The sequence below is a fragment of the Narcine bancroftii genome, chromosome 4, assembly GCF_036971445.1.
Source record: "Narcine bancroftii isolate sNarBan1 chromosome 4, sNarBan1.hap1, whole genome shotgun sequence".
Classification (NCBI taxonomy): domain Eukaryota; kingdom Metazoa; phylum Chordata; class Chondrichthyes; order Torpediniformes; family Narcinidae; genus Narcine; species Narcine bancroftii.
The window spans coordinates 26,243,560-26,267,569 of NC_091472.1; the positions used below are offsets into that span (position 1 = coordinate 26,243,560).

At 41.2% G+C, this 24,010-nt stretch overlaps 1 protein-coding gene and 1 long non-coding RNA gene across 4 annotated transcripts in view; one reads left to right on the forward strand and one right to left on the reverse strand.

The window, feature by feature from the left end:
• Nucleotides 1–17,218, forward strand: part of LOC138760411 (uncharacterized) — a 31,363-nt gene extending 14,145 nt beyond the window's left edge. The window contains exons 2-3 of one of the 2 annotated variants that reach the window (XR_011355591.1): nt 4,034–4,154; nt 12,296–17,218. This is a non-coding gene — a long non-coding RNA (uncharacterized lncRNA). The remainder of the gene's footprint in view (nt 1–4,033; nt 4,155–12,295) is intronic. The other variant, XR_011355592.1, reaches the window with a different exon arrangement.
• mocs3 (molybdenum cofactor synthesis 3) overlaps nt 5,183–24,010 on the reverse strand; it is a 63,939-nt gene continuing 45,111 nt past the window's right edge. The window contains exons 9-14 of one of the 2 annotated variants that reach the window (XM_069930974.1): nt 17,336–17,499; nt 14,405–14,452; nt 14,086–14,182; nt 9,879–9,989; nt 8,711–8,894; nt 5,183–7,943 (exon numbers count right to left, since the gene is read on the reverse strand). In XM_069930974.1, coding sequence (XP_069787075.1) covers nt 8,737–8,894; nt 9,879–9,989; nt 14,086–14,182; nt 14,405–14,452; nt 17,336–17,499 — 578 coding nt within the window. In that variant the 3' untranslated portion in view covers nt 5,183–7,943; nt 8,711–8,736. Of the gene's footprint in view, nt 7,944–8,195; nt 8,895–9,878; nt 9,990–14,085; nt 14,183–14,404; nt 14,453–17,335; nt 17,500–24,010 lie in introns of those variants that run through there. The other variant, XM_069930975.1, reaches the window with a different exon arrangement.

Sequence of the window (24,010 nt, forward strand, 5' to 3'; positions counted from 1 at the left end):
AAGCGCACATATTTAATTCTAAGTTTATCTAGCTCCAAATGTTATTCTTTCTGTTTTACCAGTTACAATTAGCTTCTGATTGCAAGGTATTCACTCCTTATTGTGAGTTGCCTAAATTTTACTCACCACTTTCTACCCTCTACAATTCTAGTTCATTTCATCTATAATTGCGTAAACACAAGGCTGGTAGCGATGTAGGTAGGGGCTGTTGGTGTTGGTCATTTCAGGACTGGTAATCTAATAGGGATTTTTAAAAATCCCCCTCCCATATGGCAGAAAATTACAACTTCTGAACTACAATTCCCAGCGACCCTTTCCTTCTATTTGCAGGCATGAGCACCCGGACAAACGCCACAGTGGAGATGGAGGGAAAGGGGAGATGCAACCTCTAACGGTTTAGTGGAGGGTGATTGGAACTGGGAGTATGTTGCCTGGCCATGAAAGCAGCCAGCTCAGCAAGCTCTGGAAGAATCCCGCTCCACCGGTGTGAAGCGTTTGGAATAATGAGTAGTCAATCGTGGTCGATCCCATCCAAATCGTGAGAGTATTTCCATGGAAACCTTGAACAACCCCCGTATCGCTGATCTGCCAATCACAACTAGGGATGGGTGTCCACCAGGTCACTGGGAAGGCAGAAACGTTTTTAATGGCTTCTGAATTATACTGTCAAAAAGTTGGTAATAAATGAAAAGAAGATCAGAAATCAATACATTTTCTCTCTGCAATCATGATCTCTTTTTTCTCCAATTTCCAGCAATGCTCTGCTTCTGAGTATTATTGTTTCATTCATTCCCACTTCTCCTGCTCTTTGGAAAAAAATCCCTGCTTTCCTTTCCCCATGGAATTTCTTTATATTGCACCTTGCTTTCAGTTTCTCTTTTTGTCTGAACAGGTCTGTAAGAACTGGCTTTCTCGATCTCAGCAAATTTCTCTGGTTCTCCATTGTGTTTCAAGTAAAATTCCACTCTTGCTGCTTTTGGGTCCACCCAGTTCAAAAGATGTCCTGTCTGCTCTTTTCCTCTTCAACATGCTCCTTCTCAGAATTGTGTTGGCCAGTGATTCCATTTCATCGTTCACCTCACCTGGGGCTCTAATTAACAATTTTATATGTCAAGGATGACTAGAGGTCAACTCCCTTTTTTTTCTCTGCAAAACCTTCCTGCATCATTGATTATCGACAGCATTCAGCTTTTTTTATTAAATTACAAACTTTTCTATTGACATTCATTGCAAATCATGTTGCCAAGGCCTGAGCCAGATGAACTTCAGTTATCGACATTAAACCAAACCAAAATAAAATGCAGGGCACACCAAACTATTTTGAACAAAGGAAGACAGTGTTATTGATAAAGCCCATAAACCATTGTCTGAATGATCAAATTTTGATATCCTTATTATTCTGCTGTCAATCTTGGTGGCCTGTTGTTACTTCATGCAACTTATGTAACTAAAATTTGATTGAAAGCAATTAGTTGTTGAGCACTTCTGTTCCACTTTATTGAAAAGACATTTAGAAAATGCGTGCATTCTCTATGAATTAGGAGCAATATTCAGCCACTCATTCTGAGACTGCACATTGTTCAAAGAGATTGCAACTGATCTGACTGGTCTCAATTCTGCATTCCTGACCATATCAGTAAGCTTTCATCCAATTGATAATGAGTCGATGCCACACATTGTACAATGTCCGATGTAAGAATCCATCCATCTCTGCCTTAAAGTATTCAGACTCTCATAATGATGACCTTTGATGGAGGCGTCCAAAAATTCACAATGTACTGAGAGAAAATAATTTTACCTCATCTTTATCTTAAACACACGACCCCATGAGGTAGCATCCTCTCTACATCCACCCTGTCAAGACCTCTTAATGACCTTATTTGTTTCAATCAAATCATTCTCTTGTACATTAGCAGTACTAGCCAAGTCTGTTCAACGTTTCCTCATAAAACAACCTGCCCATTTCAGGCATCTGTCCGATAAACTTTCTCTGAACTGCTTACAACACATTTACTATCTCCATGATGCTCCAGCAGATGTCTCGTTCATGCCCTAAATATCTGAAACATATTCTCCCTACTATTGTATTCAATTCCCCATAAATGAAAACATTCTGTTAGCTTCCCAGTCACTTGTTAAGGTAGATGCCTGAATAAAAGAGTAGGGGAAAGGGGGAGGAAGAGGAAGGAACACAGGCTAACAGGCAATCAGTAGATACAGGTGGGAAAGTACAAGAAAAGAAGTTAAGAAGTGATAGGGGAGAGGGCAGAAGGATAAGAAGGGTAGCTCTCTGATAGAAGGAAGAAAAGGAGTGGGGTAGAGAGAGAAGTAGGGAAAGAGAGGGACCGACCGGGGAGGGGGCTTAATGGAAATTGGAGGTCATTACTCCAATTCTGGCTTTCCTGCCTCATTCCCCTTGTATTCCTAAACATTCCATACCTTATATTTTCATCCAGCCTTTTAGTATCAACAAACTTTTCCCTCGTGTTTATCTTAAATACATGACCCCTCGTTCGTATCGTTAATATAATAATGTGTATAGCCCGAAGTCCAATATTAAGTCATGTAGATCATCATTAAGATTCTGTTCACCTGAAAATGATGTGTTTGTCTCTGGAGTGAAACATTGAAGTCTGCAGATGCTGCGATTGTAGTAAAAATACAAAAATGCTGGAGGAACCCAGCAGGTCTTGCAGCAGCTATAGGAGATAAAGATATATAACCAAAGTTTCGGGCCTGAACCCTTCATCAGGGTATGAGCAAAAAAATAATTCTGCCCATAAGCTAATTGTGCAATGTTACCTTCAGCCATCTGAGTCTCCTTGTACATATCTGCTTTATGTGTTATCTTTAAAGTGCAACTATCCTACATCAGTTGGTTTCCTTTAACCACCATTAGTTATCTCTTCAAAAAACTCTTGGACTTATCAAACTCTATTTTATATAACCATAACCATATAACCATTTACAGTGTGGGAACAGGCCATGTCGGCCCTTCAAGTCCGCGCCGGTTCTCTTGAACAACTCCACTAGTTCCCTCCTCCCGCTCTCCGCCCATAACCCTCTAACCCCCTCACATCCATGTACACATCCAACCATCCATTAAATGACAGAAGGGACCCTGCCGCAACTAACTATTTTGGAAGATCATTCCATTCTGCCACCACTCTCTGAGTGAAAAAGCATTCTCTAATATTTCTCCTAAAGTTTTGCCCCCTTACTCTAAACTTATGCCCTCTTATACCAACCTCCCCTTTCCTCAGGGGAAAGTCTATTTATGTCTAGTCTATCTATTCCTTTCATAATTTTAAATACCTCTATCAAATCCGCTCTCAGCCATTTACATTCCAATGAATAAAGTCCCAGTCTCCTTAATCTTTCCCTGTAATCTAGATGCTGTAAGATCCTAAGAATCAGCTAGCCAACAGGATCTGTACAGCAGACTTTGATTCTTCTGGTTCACGTTTTGAAGTGCAGAAGTAAAGGACATTATGGAGGGCAGGTGCATCTAAATTCCCCATGTCCCAGATTAAGGCCATGCATATTCCTGATTGACTCAAGCTGAGCCAAGAAATGAGACAAAACATATGTTTGGTTTCTCAACTGCAACTGATATAATCCCATGATTTTTGAGTGAAGCTGCTGGCCTTCATTTGAATGCAACTTTATTTAATTGTTTCAATTTATATCAGCTAATTGTGTTAATTTGTTGTTTAGTTATTGTATTTAATTTATTTTGTCTTTGAGGGTGAGCTGTGGGAACAGCCCAAGGCTTAGTTACTGATTTGTTGCCTATTCTTCAGATCAGTTGTGATGGTGGGCCTCTGTTGTTGGAAGCCACAGGTCACAAATGATCAGAGTAATTGTATAGTTATGGGCCTAATGTGCCAAGAGCTGGAAGGGATAATGGAGGTGACTAAGATATAGGCCAGCAGATTCCAGTCCTTTCTCATTTTATTGTCCTGTCCTTAATGATGCCAGCATTCTGTCAACACCTGTGAGTCTAATTAATCTCCCCTTCCATTTCTTAAAGAGAGATGTAGCCTTTGCTACTGCTGCAGTTCCACTGGGATGTTTCCAGTATCTGGGGAATTTTGGGAAGTCATCAATAATACATCCATTAACTTGAAGAAGGGCACAGGCCCCAAGAATTGGTAATGTATCTTTACCTGCTATTGACGCTGCGAGACCAGCTGAGTTCCTCCAGCATTTACTGTGTGTTTTCACTACATTCACAGTGTCTGCAGACTTTAGTGTTTCACTCCATCCATTATCTTCAATAGCTATCACTTAAGAATGCTGGGATGCAGCCTAAGTTCTAGAGGTGGCTGATTACAGTTTCTTTAACATTTTCCACTATTTTCTCATTAATATGATCTTTAATTCTCACAGTCAATAAGCTCCTTGCTTTTTATTCCTCTCTGCAACAAAAACAAAATGTGAATCCAGTGTAGTCTCCAAGAGGGAAACTTAACACAGATTGAAGAGCATATTTATTAACATAAACATGATGCCCAAGCTTGGTGCCAGACAACTTATCCTTATAAATGTTTCTTTGGACGAGCCTCATTACCACCTCTGAAATTTTATTTGTAACCTTTGTCTTCAGCAATATTCTTTGATCCTGAACTCGCTCTCTCATGCAAACTCCCACATTACTTTAATGTTCCATTTCTAATGACAGAATCTTCAAAGTGTTCCGTAACTTGAAATTAAACATTTCTATCTTAGTTATATCAAATTATCTCTTTAACCACACAATAGCAATCAGAGTTTAAACTCTAAAGTTATGTTGGTATCTCTTGTTGGTTCATGAACGTAGCCGTACATCAATTATCTGTCATGACTGTACTTTGAAATAATGTAATTGGCTGAAACATTTTAAAATGTATCTGATATTATTAAAACATTCCCTTAGCATAAAATGCTACAAGTGACCATCTTTTAGTATGATAAAGCAAAATACGGTTTCTATACACTTGGGGATTAAACATCCTATGGAAGCAGAGAAAAGAAATTTCTCCAAATTAGAAAATATCAAAACCAGGACGTCTCAGTGCTTTAATGAATTTTCTCTTATTGCATTGAAAAGGCAAAATCATTTGAATGATTCATCATTTTACTTGTTGAAGACCATTAATTAGTTGCATCTTGAAGAGCGGGGTTTAATTCAAAGGTTCCTTTTATTGTCACATAATAATACATAAAAAATTTAAATGTACATGATCCATTTCAACTTTTGTCTGCCATAAGGCAAAGAGTCACCGTGGGCATTGTGTGGTACCCCTAACAATAGAAGAGAAACAAAAGAGAGTCCCTGCAGAATCAGTGAGGTTGGTGGATTCATCTCCTCTGCAGCCGGCACACATCCATCCATCGGCAACCCAACTTCAGGATCCAAACCTCCAACACGATCAGGAGCCCTTCAGTGTCGAGGCCCCTTCAGGAGCTCCTCTTTCCCTCAGCACCCTGTCGAATCCTAGCTCAGACACCCGGCTCCTTAGCAGCTCAGTGTGATTCTTTTGAGCACAAGCTGCCTGCTGCCTGAGTGAGTCCCCAAGCTAGCTTTGGTGCCTCAGTCACTAACCCCTTGCTGGTCTGCTGCTGTGGTCACTGTCCTACAGGATGTAGAATGTGTTAGAGGAGGGCATTAGGGTAAATGGATGGAGCTCAGTCCGACAGTCAGAAATTCACTCAGCTGGAAGGGAGAGGTGCTGGTGGTGGCCTAACTACTTAAAGCATGTACAGATTCATCATCATTTAGTCTGGGCAGTAGGACCCTGTGGAGCAGTGCTATGTCTCTACTCCCCTAGGTTTTCATGCCAGCGGCAGTGCCGTCAACATAGCAGCCACAGCAGTGCCTCCATATTTTTACCCCACAATTCACCTCCATCAAAACTGTAGCTACTTTTCATAGTTGTTGTTTATGAACCTTGCTGTACAAATTGCCTCTTGTACATTTCCATTCCATAGGTAACTTCAAAAGCAAAATATGAAATTAAACAAAAAGCTGAGTTTTAGAAATAAAAGTCTGAATAAGGTAAAGATATTGTTCCAGCAAGTTTGGAAGCACAGGTTCTGAACTTATTTTCATCCTTTTCAATTAAAATTATAAACAACATGGAAACAAGTCCCTTGGCCCAACTTGCCCATGTCAACCAAAATATCAATCCCACACTAATCCCCCTAAACCTATCCTATCCTGTCTAAATCTGAAATGTTGCAGTAATGCCTGCCTTAACTACCTCCAATGGCAAGCTTGTTCCATACATCCACCTCCCTCTGTGTACAAAAAAGTTACCCCACAGATTTCTATTAAATATCTCCCCCCTCACTTTAAACCTTAAACCATCATCCTCTGATTCCCTGATTCTGAGCATTCACCTTATCTATTCTCTCATTTTATACACTTCTACAAGATCACCCTTCATGCTCTTGCGCTCTAAGGAATATAGCCCCAGTCTGCTCAACCTCTCCCTAATGATCAGGCTCCTTGATCTTCTCTGCATCCTTTGCAGCTTGACATCTTTTCTATAGCACAGTGACCAAATCTGAACTCAATACTCCAAATTCAGCCTCATCAACATCTTATACAACTGTAACATGACCTCCACATTTCTATAGTCAAGTCTATTTTATTGTTAACTGATTGTACAACCTGACAAAACAGCATTCTCCAGACCCCGGACATGCAACCAGACATAACACACACACATACAAACAATACATATGCAGGACAAGTATTTTATCCATTCAAATAAATAAATAATTTTGTGCAATGGGAATCTCTGATCATTACGTGTGAGCAGTTCCTTTGGTCATTAAGCATTCTCACTGCCTATGGGAAGAAACTGTTTCTCAGCCTGGTGGTGCTAGCTCTGATCCTCCTGTATCTCTTCCCTGACAAGATGCTGAGTGATTTTATTCAATAATGTCAGATTAAAGCTTTTCGACTACCCTATCTACCTGTGATGCCCTTTTCAAAATATTATGAACCTGTACTCCTAGACCCTTCTGCTCTACAACACTTCCCAGATCATGATCATTTCCTGCGTGGGTCCTCCCCATGATAGACTTGTCAATTGCAAAACCTCCCATATCTCTATTTTAAATTCCATCAACCATTCCTCTGCCCACCTGCCCATCGATCAAGATCCTGCTTGCAGCAATTTTGGTAACCATGTTCATTATCCATAATACTAGACACCTTAGTCATGTCATCTGCAAACTTGCTAATCATGCATCTTTTGATTCTAAATCTCAATTTCAATGACAAATAGCTAAGGCACACCACTAGTCACAGGCCTCCAGTCCAACGTTATCTTATACCATCACCCTCAGTTTTCTTCCATGGAGCCAATTTTCTATCCATTTGGCTATTTCTATTTGAAGCCTACTATGCGGAACATTATCAACTGCCTTATCGAACACACTACAAATGATCATATAACTGATTTCCAAATATTATTAACTGATGTCAATCATATGTAATGAGATTCATGAGCAAAACTCAAACTGCTGAAAGAATTCATCAGGGTCAGGAAACATCTTTGGAGGCAAGGGGATAATCCATGTTTCAGGTTGAGACCCTGCATCCCTTTGACTCCACAGATGCTGTCTGACTCGCTGAGATCCTCCAAGTTTTTTTTTGCTCTAGGTTACAACATTTAGAGTCTCTTCTATCTCCTCAGTAATAATATTCATGGTCAGCAAGTAAAAAATTTTTTTTTAATACAAGTACTTTTCAACCTTCATATTAGGGTGACACAGTTAGTGCAACGCTGTTACAGCGCCAGCAATCAGGACGGGGTTCGAATCCCACGCTGTCCGTAAGGAGTCTGTATGTTTTCCCCACGTCTGCATGGGTTTCCTCCAGGTGCTCCAGTTTTCTCCCACCATTCAAAAACGTACCATGGTTGTTTTTTTAATTGGGTGGCATGAGCCTGTGGGCCGAAAAGGCCTGTTACCGTGCTGCATATCTCAATTAAATATATTTTTTTCCGCATTTAAATATGTAAAAAGTGTGCATATTTTAAAAACTCGTCCAGTGGAACTGGGTGATAAAATCACAAAGTAATAAAGGAGACAAAAAAATTAAATGACTATTGTGTCAATAATGAACACTTAGATTATACAGTACATTAAGATAAATATAACCAATAGCTGAAAATATATTGTTCTATTAACTATCTCAGTATCAGAATTGCCATATATTTATTCAAGATTGCTAAATGATACAAGTACATTGTTAAATAGATAACAATTTCTATTGTCTGAATTTCTGCACAGGTCATTTGTCTCATTTGCCTGGGGTACTATTTCAATTGCCACTTCACGGTTAACCTTTTAGTTTTCATAATATACCAGTATGATTAATTTAGTAGTAGAGTATCTATAACAAAAGATACTTTAATAAAATGATTCACTGTGATAATCAGCGTTTCCATGTACTTATATTTAGTTACTAATTGTTTGTGCCTTACTAAGCAGTTCAAATATATGCAATACATAAATTTGTAATTATAGTATCTGGTAATCATATTGATAGCATTGCACTTAAATACTGTGCAAGTTTTCTTTCCAGTTACAGAGCAATCCTAACATATTACTTTCTCTGACATATATACATAAGTACATATAACTTGCAGCATATTGAAAAATTATTATACTTTAAGAACTACTTTTTAAAAATTGGTTTACATGGACTTGCCTCCATTTTTCCCCCCCTTTGAGCAATTAATACTGTGGGAAGGTTCGATCAATTTTATGAGCCCAGGCCATTAATCCACCTTGAATATCTTTCACCGATAAGAAATTGAGCTCAGGATTTAGCATCCCCTGCAGGATTTTGACAGCCTTCTGTGAATCATTTCCTTGTTTGCAGATAACGTATACTAGAGAGGAAAAGAAAAAAATAATTAAATTTAGTTGTTTTTACCTGCTGGTTCATTAACTAACATATACCATACAACTAAAAAGTGTTGCAATGAATGCTTATTCAAGATTTAGGATTTACAAGTCTGTTTCCCAAGGCTGAAGTGTCTAAAACTAGAGGGCTTACATGTCCTTACTGTGAGAGTGTGAAGGTTTAAAATGATATCTGAAGGGTATTTTTTTTTCCCACTCTCCAAAGTACAGTTGGTGTCTGGAATAAGCTACCAGAAGAGGAGGTCGTGGTGGCAGGAATTGTAGCAATGTTTAAGAGGCACCTGGATAAATAATTCAAATGACAAATCAACTGAGGAATTTTGTATTAATGCAAGTGTGATTAATGTAGATGGAAATAATGGTTACCAGAGTCATAGCAGGTTGAAGGGTCTGTTTCCATTCAATCCAGGTCTATAACTACAACTCAATGATTTGAAACAAAGCTCGGTTATTGTGAGTGCTAATATGAAATTTCATTCCAATTACCATAAAATTTGTAAGGAAATCAAATGCTTTCTTGGAGTGACAGATTTCAACATTTTTCCCCAAAACAATGTATCTTAAAGTAAATAATTTGTTTTTATTACAATGTTCCTGGTGGGCTGAAATTCCTCCTAAAAGATAAATCAAGAGCCCCCCCTAGTGATGAAAGTTCAAACAGTAAGGCATGGTCCAAACAAACTATCTGGAGGCATCTGAGCAGCATCAGTGGAGGGAGGGCAGGGAGAGAGGGAAATGTCAGCAAAGTCAGTGCATCAGGACAGGTCAACCTGCTGAGTTCCACACTGACAGCACCTGAGATCATGATTGAACCTGTGAGAGAGAGCAGTGCAAAACACTGCATCACTATGTTGCTTTCCCCCCTCTCCCCCCACTAGAATTAACGGCAACTTGGGGAGATCGTTACAACATAAAAAACCAATGAATACAGATCACATAATAAAATTTACCTGGGAAGGTGACTTTATCAGCTGATTCATTATTTCTCTTCTCATTGATGCTATTCCATAACAGCTTCGTGGATTCAACATTCTTTTCTTCTAGATCAGTCAATGGAATATCTGACATTGTGCATAAGAAACAATACTAAAAGCTTTTAATCTAAAAACAAAAACAATTATGCATGCAAAATAATTAAAAACCAGGTGAGTTGATGAAGAGAATATAGATTGACTACCAAATATCCAGAAACCTAGACAAATGACTTTGGGACATGAGGTATTAAATAGTTATGACCAAAATGGATACGAAACTAGCTTAATAAATAGTTATTTATACTTAATAAATAGTTAACTAGCTTAGTAAATAGTTATTTTTCTGGACAGAAGTAGGACTAAGGATAACTCAGAGCTCAATGCTGGGACCACTCGTTTATTCAATACAAATGACTTAGACATGAGTATACAAGGTAAAATGTCCAAAATCTGCTGATATCACAAAACTTGGAAGTTTGGCAAACTGTGATATAATAGTCTGAAAGATCATTTTAAAATAACAAGTAAACAACTGGGAAAAGAACAATACAGTGCAAAAATGACCACTGAGGCAGAAAGGGAGATATCATTGCCTAAATGGCGCCATTCTGCTGTTGTTTGTCATTCATAGTCGAAGATGGCATGACTTCAAAATCAAATGGGAGATTGGTGGCTGTGGGTCCGGAGGTGACTGGTGAGGTCAATCCAGGCCCTGAAGGCTCGCCCACATATGGGAAACAAGTGGGTGGGTGCTGTTGTGGCAGTGCATGCTGCTCAGGCCTTGCGCACAGCATGCTTTCCTTGCGCCTCGGTGATGCGCCTGACTTCAGCTGCCTGGGCTCCTGTGGTGATCTTGCTGCGTCAAGTTGGATGGTCGAGGGCAAGCATCTCCCACGTGTTGATGCCAACATCAAGGCCTTAGAAGGATGCTTTGAGGCTGTCTGTAACGTTTCTTCTGCCCCCTGACTGAGTATTTGCCCTGACACAGTTCTCCGTAAAGTAGCTGCTTAGGCAATTGGCTGTCTGGCATTCTGACCACATGGCTTGGGCTTTCAGCAGGAGGGTGTGGACGCTGCAGAGCCCAGCTCGTTCCAGCATTTCTGGGTTGGGGACTTTGTCCTGCCACCTATTGTGGAGGAGTCTGCGGAGACAGCTAAGATGAAAGTGGTTGAGCTGTCTGGCGCGTCTGCAGTAGACAGTCCAGGTCTCTCTGGTGTAAATAAGGGTGATAAGGACCACTGCACAGTAGACCTTCAGCTTGGGGGTAAGGCTGACTCCCCTCCGCTCCGAGACAATCTCACGGAGTCTCCCAAACGCGGCGCTGGCCATTCTACAGTGTGTAGGAACAGAGGTACCCAATTGAAGATGTGCATAAATATTGAGTCATGGGTTTGTTGATAGAATGATTATTAAAGAATATCGTTTCGTTACTGGAGACTTGGTACAAAAACTGAGGAGTTACTTTGGAAAAAAAAATCAAAAAGCAGATCCTGGAAATTTAAAATAAGAAGAGAAAATACTGGAAATACTCAGCAGGTCAGAGACGGAATCAGAAGGAAGAGAAGTGCTCAAGTTTTAGGACATAGACCTTTCATCAGAACAGGTTAACAACTCTATTCCTACAGGATGTGGCTCAGTTCACTGAGCATTTTTAGTATTTTCTGTTTGCTCCTAATCTATGAATATCTTGAGACTCAGTGACTATTTTTAAATTAGAGGTTGTATGCCAAAATTGTTGCCAGCTTGACTGTGTCCCTGATAAGCAACTGCACAGTAGCCTCTGCACATGTACATTAAACACCAATTATTCAAAATTCTACTGTGCAATATTGATCAGAGGAGTGAGACCTGCTTCCCGCCACTTTCAACTCCCCAACTTCAACACTCCCTCCTTGTTTCAGAAGTCATTGAAATTTACCACACAAAAATGAGATCATTGTATCCAAGTCAATCAAAATATTGTGGATTTTGTTTGCTTCCATTCTCTACCACTTCATTCACAACCCCACATCCTATGGATGGACAAGAGTTCTGCTGGCTCATCTTTTTATATTTGAAGCCTAAAATATTGTTCCTATTAATCCACACTGAATTTTACTTCAGATATAGTGTTGACAATCAAGTTTTCTACATACATCATGAGAGCAAAGTTCTTATTACAGACTTTATACAGCATGTAACACATGATCACTAAAAATCTCGTTGATCATTACCTTTTGCTTCCCATCCCAAAGAGTCCATTTGGAATCCAGTATGGAGACCGTCTCACCGCCACCTTCTGTGAAACTTAACACTAACTTCTTTCTGCCCAATGGTCTTCAATCCAAAATGTTAACTCTCTGTTGCTTTCACTAACCTGCTAATTATTTCCAATTTTTTGTTTTTAACCATAGGCAGAATTTGGGTGCCCTGATCCATACAAAGTATGAAGTTGCTTAATCAGTTCTGAAATAACTTGTTGGAAGATCAAACATGGATTTATGTTAATAGTTTGAAAAATGAAGCTGCTCACTTTTGATAACAACCACAAATTTGTTGAAAGTAACATCATGGAAATAATGCAAAAGCTCAGAAATAACTGCATGAAGACCGGGAAAAACAACAATAATAAACTTTAATCAAAAGAAACAAATTAAAAAGGAATCAGTTTTCTGAGCAAACCCAGTAAAGTATTTTCTTAAATCCTGCTGAGTTTGAAAATGTGCACAGTATTGGCAAAATATGATGAATGAACTCCTTTTACAACCAGATGAAGTATAATAAATTAGAATTTTATAAAACATGACATTTATTGCTGCAACAATTTCATTAATTTTAGGCATGCCGTGGAGAACATAGTGGTCTTCACAGCTTGAAAATGTCTGGTATTGCTGAGAGTCTTGTCACAGTGAAAGAAAACAACCACAAGTCCTCACGCACTGTTAAAGTGGATAGAAATTGGAAGAAAAAGGTTCAATTAACATTTGAGATAAACAAAGATGTCCATTTTGAACTGAGAGTTGGTTTGGCTTCACACTTTTCGTTTAACATCACTTGGTGTCATGAATCAAATTGTTTTAAAATCCTCAACAAATTCCAAGATGAAAATGCTTGCTGGATTCAAGATGTTCAGTTGTGATAAACAAGAAAACTAATTGAAAAATCACTGAGGTCAAAGATTATTTATATTTTAAAATATGAAAACATTGTAAATGCTGATATTGTGCAATATTACCATTTCTAGTTTTATTTATAAATGCATTAATCTATACAATCAAATGAGTAATTTATAAAATGGATTACATCAATTGTTGAATTCTCACAATTGATATCTTGCTCAGAACGTATTTCCTATCTCATCAAATCACTATGGAGGAAGAAAGAAAAAAGGAAGAAAAAGAACATCTCCAAACACATAACCCCTGCTAATTATCAGATATAAATTTGGCAAAGTTAGGTTTATTTGCAATATAGAATGGTCATGAATAGGATCAATAAAAAATAATGAACTGCATAAAGACAAAGAGATCAGGATGAAATAAAAGTTTAAACCAGTCAAAAATATGTTTTATTTAATCAAAGAGCTGTTAAGAGACAAAAGGTTTAAAAGACCTAGTAATGTTGATTTCAAACTGCAAATTAAAATGTACTCACCATGGAGTGAAATTTAAAAAAAAAATGACAGGAAGCATTTCCAGGTCATTTCACATCATTCTGGAAATATGATGGTTTGCACAGAAAGTTTTATCTTACCTTCAAGTGATGCAGGTAATAATTTGGTGTTTCATTATTGCACTGAAACCTCACAAAAGCAAATGCTTCATTCAGTTTCTATTCTTTAGACATCCTTACCCAATATACGGTATTAGCTCATGACATTTTCCACCCAAAGCCAACCATCGATCTTGTCTTTCAGCCCTCCATTACAACTCCATTATCCAAAACTCTTATCTCCACTCAACTCCTGACCATTATATCCAGTATCCTCCCGCCGCCCCCACAGCCACTTACCCGATTACCTGAATAACTAGACTTTAATACTGAAAATCATCTTCATATCATAGGTATCTTCATATAAAGGTACCTAACGTCAATATAGAATGAATGTGTGAATGTAGTGGAACTGAAGTAGTTTATAAATTCCACCCATTCTTTCCTACATTTCACTGCATAACAATGAAGAAAATGGAAAAAAAAAGGATACAAATAGAGTTGGGTAGATGGCAAATATCAACCTCCACTTGTTGGCGAACATCCACCAGGACATGAGGAATATCTTCATCCAAAAACTTTTTATATTCCTACAGTTATGGAGAAGGCAAATTATAACAGTGTCAGTACTTCTGAGCAACTTAAAGATCTTGTAAATAACTTGGATTTATGAATATTTAAAATAAAAAAAATGTATTATAAATGTATTCAATTTTCAGGCATGGAAAATGCAATGTAGTAACAGAGCTTCTGCTTATTAATGCATAGAAAACATTTGTCCTTTGTATGAAAGTATAAAGAAAACTGCTTACCTGTACAGTTATTCTTTGTTCTCCAGTTAACAAATGAAGTGTCCTACACTATAATTGGAATGCACAATCAATGGAAGAGGGTCAGGTGTTAGAATAATAAACAGTAATCGAGAATCTTAAATGTGCATTATAAAACAATATTTATTACTCCCTAAATGGGACATGCAACTTAATCACTGTCCACTTTGCATTATTTGCAAATTAGGCTTCGATGCACAGCCAATCTCCAGCAGAAATATTCTCCATAAACTATTACGTGGGATCATAAGGACCCAACACAAATATCCACGTACTTGAGGAATAAAGGTACCTAATGTGGACCTTATTTTATAATTTGAAATGTAGACATGCAGCACGCTACAGGCTGATTCAGCCCACGTGTCCATGCCGCCCCATATACACCCAATTAACCTACACCCCAGTACGTTTCAAACAGTTGGAGGAAACACAAGATTCCAGGGAAAACCCACGCCAACCCAGAGAGAACATACAAACTCCTTACAGACAGTGTAGGATTCGAACCCCGGTCTGGTCCTGATCACTGGCGCTGTAAAGGTGTTGTGCTAACCTCATCCTTTTGTAATTAGCCCTTCCACACTTTCACATTTTTCTTCTGTATGGTTGTGTCATCTTATCTCCATCACTTTTGCCCTGACAATAACCCCTTTCATTAAAAGTCTTCCACTTTGTTCAACTAGATTCCCTTCACCTGTAGTAATTGAGAGAGGCATCAAACATGCCTGCTTTCGCCTCTTAATTCATCTCAGAACCAAGATATAAACCCAGTTCCATTGTATTAGCCTTGATATTTTTAAATAGCTCTTTTTAGTCCATTTCTGATACCTTCAGATGGATGTCAGTATTAAAGAATCCAACCTTACCTTCCCATTTCACCATTTTATAGTGTTTGTTCCCTCCATGTGTTCTGCTTTTCAATTACCACCACCATCTACTTTCAAGCTCCTTCACATGCAAGTCCACAAGATAGAATGAATATCTGCCTTTTACTTCCTAACTTCCCACACCAAAGGCCCCAAAATTTCATTCCACACGAAATGGCAATCTTCATAGAATACTAAAGCATGGTACAGGTACTTTGGCCCTCGATCTTGTGCCGACCCATACATTCCAAAAAAAAATAGTCAACCCTCCCTACCCCGTAACCCTCCTCTTTTCCTCCATCCATGTCTCTTAAATGCCCCCAATGTTCAACCCTCCACCACCATCCCTGGCAGGGCATTCCAGGAACCCACAACTCTCTACATAAAATGTCTCCCCTAAGCTTCCCTCCCTTCACTTTTTACACATGTCCTCTGGTGTTGGCTATTCCTGCCCTGGGAAACAGGCATTGGCTGTCATCTCATATTTTTTTCTATCAAGTCTCCTCTCATTCTTCTATGTTCCAAAGAGAAAAGTCACAGGTCTGCTAACTTTATCTCGTAAGATTTGTTTTCTAATGCAGGTAAATCTCTTCTGCACCCTCTCTGTAGCTTCCACATCCTTTCTATGATGAGGTGACCACAAATGAACACAATACTCTAAGAGTGGTCGCACCAGAGATTTATAGAGTTGCAACATGACCTCTCTACTCCTGAAATCAATCCCCCTATTAATGAAGCCCAGCATCCCATAGGCTTATTTAACTATCCTATCAACCTGTGCGGCAACCTTGAGGGATGTATGGATTTGATCCCCAAGGTCCCTCTGTTCATCCACACACCTAAGTAACTGACCATTAACCCTGTACTCAGTCTTCTGGTTTGTCCTTCCAAAATGCATTACCTCATACTTACCCAGATTGAATTCCATCTGCCACTTTTCCGCCCATCTCTGGATCCTGTCTATATTCTCGTGACCTTCGACAGCCTTCAGCTCCATCTACAACTTCTCCAACCTTTGTGTTATCTGCAAACTTACTGATCCCTTATTCTGCCTCTTCATCCAGGTCATTGATAAAAATCAAAGTGCAAGGGTCCCAGAACAGATACTTGCAGCATTCTACTATCACTGACCTCCAGGCAGAATACTTTCCTCCCACTGTTTTCTGCTTCCTATATCTAACATATGCTTCCTTTGACCAGTTGTCTCACCTGTTTTGTCAGTCACATTTTCCTTTTCCTACCATATTTTCCTTGTCCCAATGGGACAAACCTATCCTGAACCAAGCAGAAGTGGTCCCTAAATTTCCTTCACATTACTTCTGTGCTTTCACCCTTGAACAACTGTTTCCAATTTATTCTTGCAAGTTTCTGCCCCATCCTTTTGTAATTAGCCCTTCCACAATTAAGCACTTTCACATTTTTCTTCTGTATTAATCCTTTTTCATAGCTTTGCTGAAGCTAAGTGAGTTGTGATCACTCTCACCAAAATGCTCCCTCAACAAGAAGTCCATCAGCTGACCAGGGTTCATTACCCAGAACTAGATCCAGTATGGCCTCTCCTCTTGTTGGCCAGTCCACATACTGTTCCTTCTTGAACACACCTGACAAATTCAGCCCCAAACATCCCTCTTGTAGTCAGGAGGTGCCAATCAATATCAGGGAAGTTAAAATCACCCATAACTACAACCCTGCACCATTCTAAAATCTGCCCGCTTATCTGATCCTTGGGGGCCTATAGATTATTCTGATCACTGTGATTTCTCTCTTCCTATTTCTGACTGCCACCCACACCAACTCAGTGGATACTCCCTCCACCTTTGTGTAGCTGTGATTTACTTTCAATTCCTTCAGCATTCACTGCATCCCTTGAAATCAATGTGACTTGTCCTTATTCAGGTGAACTTATTGTGAAATAAATAGTAATTTCTGCAAATAGCCCTTTGTCAGTCAATGTGTTCTTTCATTTTTAACATCTGCTTAAAAATAAAAGCTATTTCATAGGTGAACTCCTCTAATGTTCACTATGATATAATAAAACAATGCTCTTGACCTGATCTGTTGCTGCTGAGCCACAGAATATCTCATAGTCAATTAAATCCTTCACCACTGGATTCTCACTACACACAGCACATGTCGGTTGCTTTTGTCGAAGTTTAATGGTGCGAAATCGAGCTTCCAGAGCATCAAATACCAACATCTGTTGGCTGTAAGATGCTGAAGAGATTATTGTTAAGGAGTGAACAAGGGAAATATATTTCTGTGACAGGAAGCGGGTTAACATTACAAATGAAAAGCTCCAGCTGGTGGCTGATCAACTACAACTCAGCAGTTTTGATTTCGCACCATACTCATGTTCTTGTGGGATGAAGTCTTTTCCGCTGAGGAATATTTTGTCCTCAAAGATGATTTATGAGTAAAAAGGACTGAATTTGGATATTTCCTTTTACTCTCAGCTTGGTTTGGCTATGCCATCTCAATCCATTTAAGAATTAGTGGATGCACATCAATTTCACAAAATTTAGCATCAATACTCCGCCGAGCTCAGACAGTTGTGGAGTGGTTGCTGGAGGCGAATTGAACAGGATTACATGATGAAAACTACTCCGGAATGGAGTAAGAATTTTGAAAGTATTCTTTTTTTTAGCATTAACATCTTTCATCATAATCAGATGTAAACAATATCACACACGAACAAAACTATGTACAGTTGCTGTTAGGAAAGAGCTGGATTTGGGAATGGATAGAGGGCATGCTGAAATTCATAGTTGTATACTTCTTGAGAAAAATACATATAATTTAAGAAATAAACATGATATTTTCTGAAACATCAGCTGCCCATATTTACATATTGTAGGTATTACATGATGATAACTATCCCCTAAACCTCAAAGAACCTTATCAACTCCTTGGAATTAGTATATGCTTCATATTGTAGGCAAAATTTGATTGAATGTATTGAAACTTTAGTAAACAGATGTGTTTCTTTCTTTACTTTTTCTCGTAAATTTTTCTCTATTTTTGTTTTTTATGTTCTTTGGGGCTATTATTATTTGGTGGGGGGGGGGAGAAGAGCCGGGGGTGGGGGGAGGTATATAACCATATAACAATTACAACATGGAAACAGGCCAATTTGGCCTTTCTAGTCCACATTTATCCAAGTACCTCCTCTAATCCCACCTGCCCATATCCCTCCATCCCCCTCCCAACTCTTTCTTAAATGACAAAATTAACCCTGCCTCCACCACCTTTCCTGGAAGCCCATTCCACACAGTAACCACTCTGAGTGAAGAAGCTCCCCCTCTTGTTACTCCTAAACCTTTGCCCGTCAACTCTCAACCCATGACCTCTTGTATCCATCTCTCCTACTCTCAATGGGAAAAGTCTTTCCACATCAACTCTATCTATCCCTCTCATTATCTTAAACACCTCTATAAAATCCCCTCTCAGCCTTCTATGTTCCAAGGAATAAAGACCTAATTTGCTCAATCTCTCATTGTATTCCAGATGCTGAAATCCAGGCAATATTTTTCTAAATCTTCTCTGCATTCTCTCTATCTTGTTAATATCCTTCCTATAAACCGGTGACCAGAACTGCACACAGTACTCTAAATTTGGCCTCACCAATGCCTTGTACAGTTTTATCATTACTTCCCAACTCCTAGATTCTATGCACTGATTTATATAGGCAAGCATACTAAAGGCCTTCTTCACCACCCTATCCAAACATGCACTCCTACCTTCAGGGAACAAAGCACCGTTATTCCTAGATCTTTCTACTCCACTGTATTCTTCAGTGCCCTCCCATTTACCACACATGTCTTGCTTATTCTTTGATTATTCTTTCCAAAATGAAGCACCTCACACTTATCAGCATTAAACTCCATCTGCCACCTTTCTGCCCACTCCTCTAAGCAGTTTAAATCCCTCTGCAATCTTTGAAAACCCTCTTCATCATCCACAATTCCCCCTATTTTAATATCATCTACATATTTACTAATCCAATTTACCGCCCCACCCTCTGGATCATTAATATATATGACAAACAGCAACGGTCCCAATACCGAACACTGAAGTACACCACTTGTCACCGGCCTCCATCTTGACAAACAATTATCTTCTACTACTCTCTGGCACCTTCCTTCCAGCCACTGTTGAATCCATTTGACTATCTCCAAATTAATACCCAAGGAATTAGCCTTCCTAACTAACCTCCAATCCGGTACCTTATCGAAGGCCTTAGTGAAGTCCATATAGACTACATCCACTACTCTACCCTCATCAACATTCCTAGTCACCTCTTCAAAAAATTCAATAAGATTGGTCAAACACGACCTTCCACGCACAAATCCGTGTTGAGTGTCCCTGATCAGACCCTGACTCTCCATATACTTATATATACTATCTCTAAGAATGCTTTCCATCAATTTACCTACCACAGATGTCAAACTTACAGGCCGATAATTGCTAGGCTTGCTCCTCGAACCCTTTTTAAACAAAGGAACCACATGTGCAACACGCCAATCCTCCGGCACTATACCCATCTCTAATGACATTTGAAAAATCACTGACAGAGCCTCCTCTATTTTCTCACTAACTTCTCTCAAGGTCCTGGGGAAAATCCTGTCAGGACCTGGAGACTTATCCACCTTTATGTTTCAAAAGCTCCAGTACTACCTCTTTCTTAAACACTACAGTCTCCATATATACCCCCTTTTCTTCCTTTACCCTGCACAGTTCAATAGCCTTCTCCTCAGTAAATACGGAGGAAAAGAAATTGCTCAAGACCTCCCCCATCTCTTTTGGCTCCACACATATTTGTCCTTTCTGATTCTCTATTGGACCAATTTTATCTCTCACTTTCCTTTTTCCATTTACATATTTGTAAATACCCTTTGGATTTATTTTCACCCTGCTTGCTATAGCCACCACATACCTTCTTTTAACTTTTCTAATTTCTTTCTTAAGATTCTTTTTACATTCAATATAGTAGCCAAATATCTTATTCCCTGTTTCTTATATTTATTGTAGTACATCCTCTTTTTTTGAACCAAGTTTCCATTATAATACTGTGTATTACCGATTTGAGATGTATGAGGGATATTTTCTGCATCTAGATATTAATGCATGTATGGAAATTTAAATAAAATATTCAAAAAAAGGAAAGAGCTGGAGAGAAGGAGAAAAAAAATGGCCACAATGAATGCCAACCACATAACCAGACAAGGGCTAAGCTCAAGGGAAAAAAATATATAAAATGTTAATGGTAATTGAATGCACCTCAGTCAGTGGAAGTGAAAGATTTTGAAAGCATGTTCACCCCACAGACTTTCTGAAATCTCAAGGAAATTCCTGGCCTTCTGTACTAACCACTTTAAAATACCTCAACTTTTACAGAAATTAATATTCAAATATCAGATGCAGAATTCACGCTATTTACTAACCTTTATACCTTACTTAGGGGCCTCCGTCTGCCTCACTCGACCGAGGCCGGGGCCGCCGTCTCCCCCTTGCTCCTGCCCGTATCGGGGCCGCCGCCGTCTACCCTTCGCCCGGACCGGGGCCGGGGCCGCTGCTGCTCTCCCTGTGCCCGGACTGGGGCCGCCGTCTCCCCCTTGCTCCTGCCCGGATCGGGGCCGCCGCCGTCTACCCTTCGCCCGGACCGGGGCCGGGGCCGCCGCTGCTCTCCCTGTGCCCGGACTGGGGCCGCCGCCTCCCCCTTGCTCCTGCCCGTATCGGGGCCGCCGCCGTCTACCCTTCGCCCGGACCAGGGCGGCAGGCCCCTCCAGCCCGGGTAAGAAACCTGCATAGGAGAAGGCCACTCCGATATAAAACCTACGACCCAAGGACCTCGCTGCCACGTCCCAGCTTGCTTGGCCACGGCACACGAACCATGGGTGTAAAGGGTGGGGCCAGTACTGCGCGCACTGTACTCCACCTAAAAGCTCCTTTGCGCAGGCCCGAGGACAGGTCCACGTCCTCCCCCTCAACGTCCTCCCCCTCCACGTCCTCCCCCTCCACGTCCTCCCCCTCCACGTCCTCCCCCTCCACGTCCTCCCCCTCCACGTCCTCCCCCTCCACGTCCTCCCCCTCCACGTCCTCCCCCTCAAAAGATGCTCACAAACTCAAGCTAGCATGCTGGAACATCAGAACCATGCTAGATAAGACTGACAGCCATCGACCTGAACGTCGGTCTGCCCTCATTGCACATGAACTCCTCAGACTTGACATCGACATAGCCGCTCTCAGTGAAGTCCGCCTGGCAGATGTAGGCAGCTTCCAAGAACGCGGCGCGGGCTACACACTCTACTGGTCTGGCAAGCCTTCGGATGAACGACGCCTATCTGGTGTAGGCTTCATGGTCAAGAGCTTCATTGCCTCCAAACTCGAAAACCTTCCGACAGGCCTCTCGGACCGAATCATGTCCATGCGACTCCCACTTCAAAACAAGCGTCACATCACCCTCATCAGTGTCTATGCTCCAACCCTCCAGGCGGAACCAGCAGAAAAGAACAAGTTCTACACCGACCTGCGCAACCTCATCCAACGTACCCCTACAGCCGACAAGGTTGTCATCCTGGGCGACTTCAACGCTCGTGTCGGCAAAGACTCAGAAACCTGGCCAGGAATCCTGGGCAAGCATGGCGTCGGCAAGTGCAACGACAATGGGCGCCTCCTGTTGGAGCTCTGCGCAGAACAGCGGCTTGTCATTACAAACACCCTTTTTCAGCAGAGGGACAGCCTTAAGACCACCTGGATGCATCCCCGATCCAAACACTGGCACCTCCTGGACTACATCCTGGTGCGAGAAAGTGACAAACAAGATGTGCTCCACACCAGGGTCATGCCTAGCGCGGAATGCCACACTGACCACCGGCTGGTTCGCTGCAAGCTCAACCTTCACTTCAAGCCAAAGCCCAGGAACAATAAAGCCCCCAGAAAGAGGTTCAATATTGGAAAACTGCAGTCAGACGAAGCGAGAGGAAACTTCCAGGCAAACCTCAAAGCAAAGCTCGACGTTGCAACCCGCCTCACGGACCCGTCCCCTGAAACCCTCTGGGATCAGTTGAAGACTACCATACTGCAATCCACTGAAGAGGTACTGGGCTTCTCCTCCAGGAAAAACAAGGACTGGTTTGACGAAAACAGCCAGGAAATCCAGGAGCTGCTGGCAAAGAAGCGAGCTGCCCACCAGGCTCACCTTACAAAGCCGTCCTGTCCAGAGAAGAAACAAGCCTTCCGTCGCGCATGCAGCCATCTTCAGCGCAAACTCCGGGAGATCCAAAATGAGTGGTGGACTAGCCTCGCCAAACGAACACAGCTCAGCGCGGACATTGGCGACTTCAGGGGTTTCTACGAGGCTCTAAAGGCTGTGTACGGCCCCTCACCCCAAGTCCAAAGCCCGCTGCGCAGCTCAGACGGCAAAGTCCTCCTCAGCGACAAGATCTCCATCCTCAACCGATGGTCAGAACACTTCCAATCTCTTTTCAGTACCAACCGCTCAGTCCAAGATTCCGCCCTGCTCCAGCTCCCTCAACAGCCCCTAAGGCTAGAGCTGGATGAGGTTCCCACCCTGGATGAGACATATAAGGCAATCGAACAACTGAAAAGTGGCAAAGCAGCAGGTATGGATGGAATCCCCCCAGAAGTCTGGAAGGCTGGCGGCAAAACTCTGCATGCCAAACTGCATGAGTTTTTCAAGCTTTGTTGGGACCAAGGTAAACTGCCTCAGGATCTTCGTGATGCCACCATCATCACCCTGTACAAAAACAAAGGCGAGAAATCAGACTGCTCAAACTACAGGGGAATCACGTTGCTCTCCATTGCAGGCAAAATCTTCGCTAGGATTCTACTAAATAGAATAATACCTAGTGTCGCTGAGAATATTCTCCCAGAATCACAGTGCGGCTTTCGCGCTAACAGAGGAACCACTGACATGGTCTTTGCCCTCAGACAGCTCCAAGAAAAGTGTAGAGAACAAAACAAAGGACTCTACATCACCTTTGTTGACCTCACCAAAGCCTTCGACACCGTGAGCAGGAAAGGGCTTTGGCAAATACTAGAGCGCATCGGATGTCCCCCAAAGTTCCTCAACATGATTATCCAACTGCACGAAAACCAACAAGGTCGGGTCAGATACAGCAATGAGCTCTCTGAACCCTTCTCCATTAACAATGGCGTGAAGCAAGGCTGTGTTCTCGCACCAACCCTCTTTTCAATCTTCTTCAGCATGATGCTGAACCAAGCCATGAAAGACCCCAACAATGAAGACGCTGTTTACATCCGGTACCGCACGGATGGCAGTCTCTTCAATCTGAGGCGTCTGCAAGCTCACACCAAGACACAAGAGAAACTTGTCCGTGAACTACTCTTTGCAGATGATGCCGCTTTAGTTGCCCATTCAGAGCCAGCTCTTCAGCGCTTGACGTCCTGCTTTGCGGAAACTGCCAAAATGTTTGGCCTGGAAGTCAGCCTGAAGAAAACTGAGGTCCTCCATCAGCCAGCTCCCCACCATGACTACCAGCCCCCCCACATCTCCATCGGGCACACAAAACTCAAAACGGTCAACCAGTTTACCTATCTCGGCTGCACCATTTCATCAGATGCAAGGATCGACAATGAGATAGACAACAGACTCGCCAAGGCAAATAGCGCCTTTGGAAGACTACACAAAAGAGTCTGGAAAAACAACCAACTGAAAAACCTCACAAAGATAAGCGTATACAGA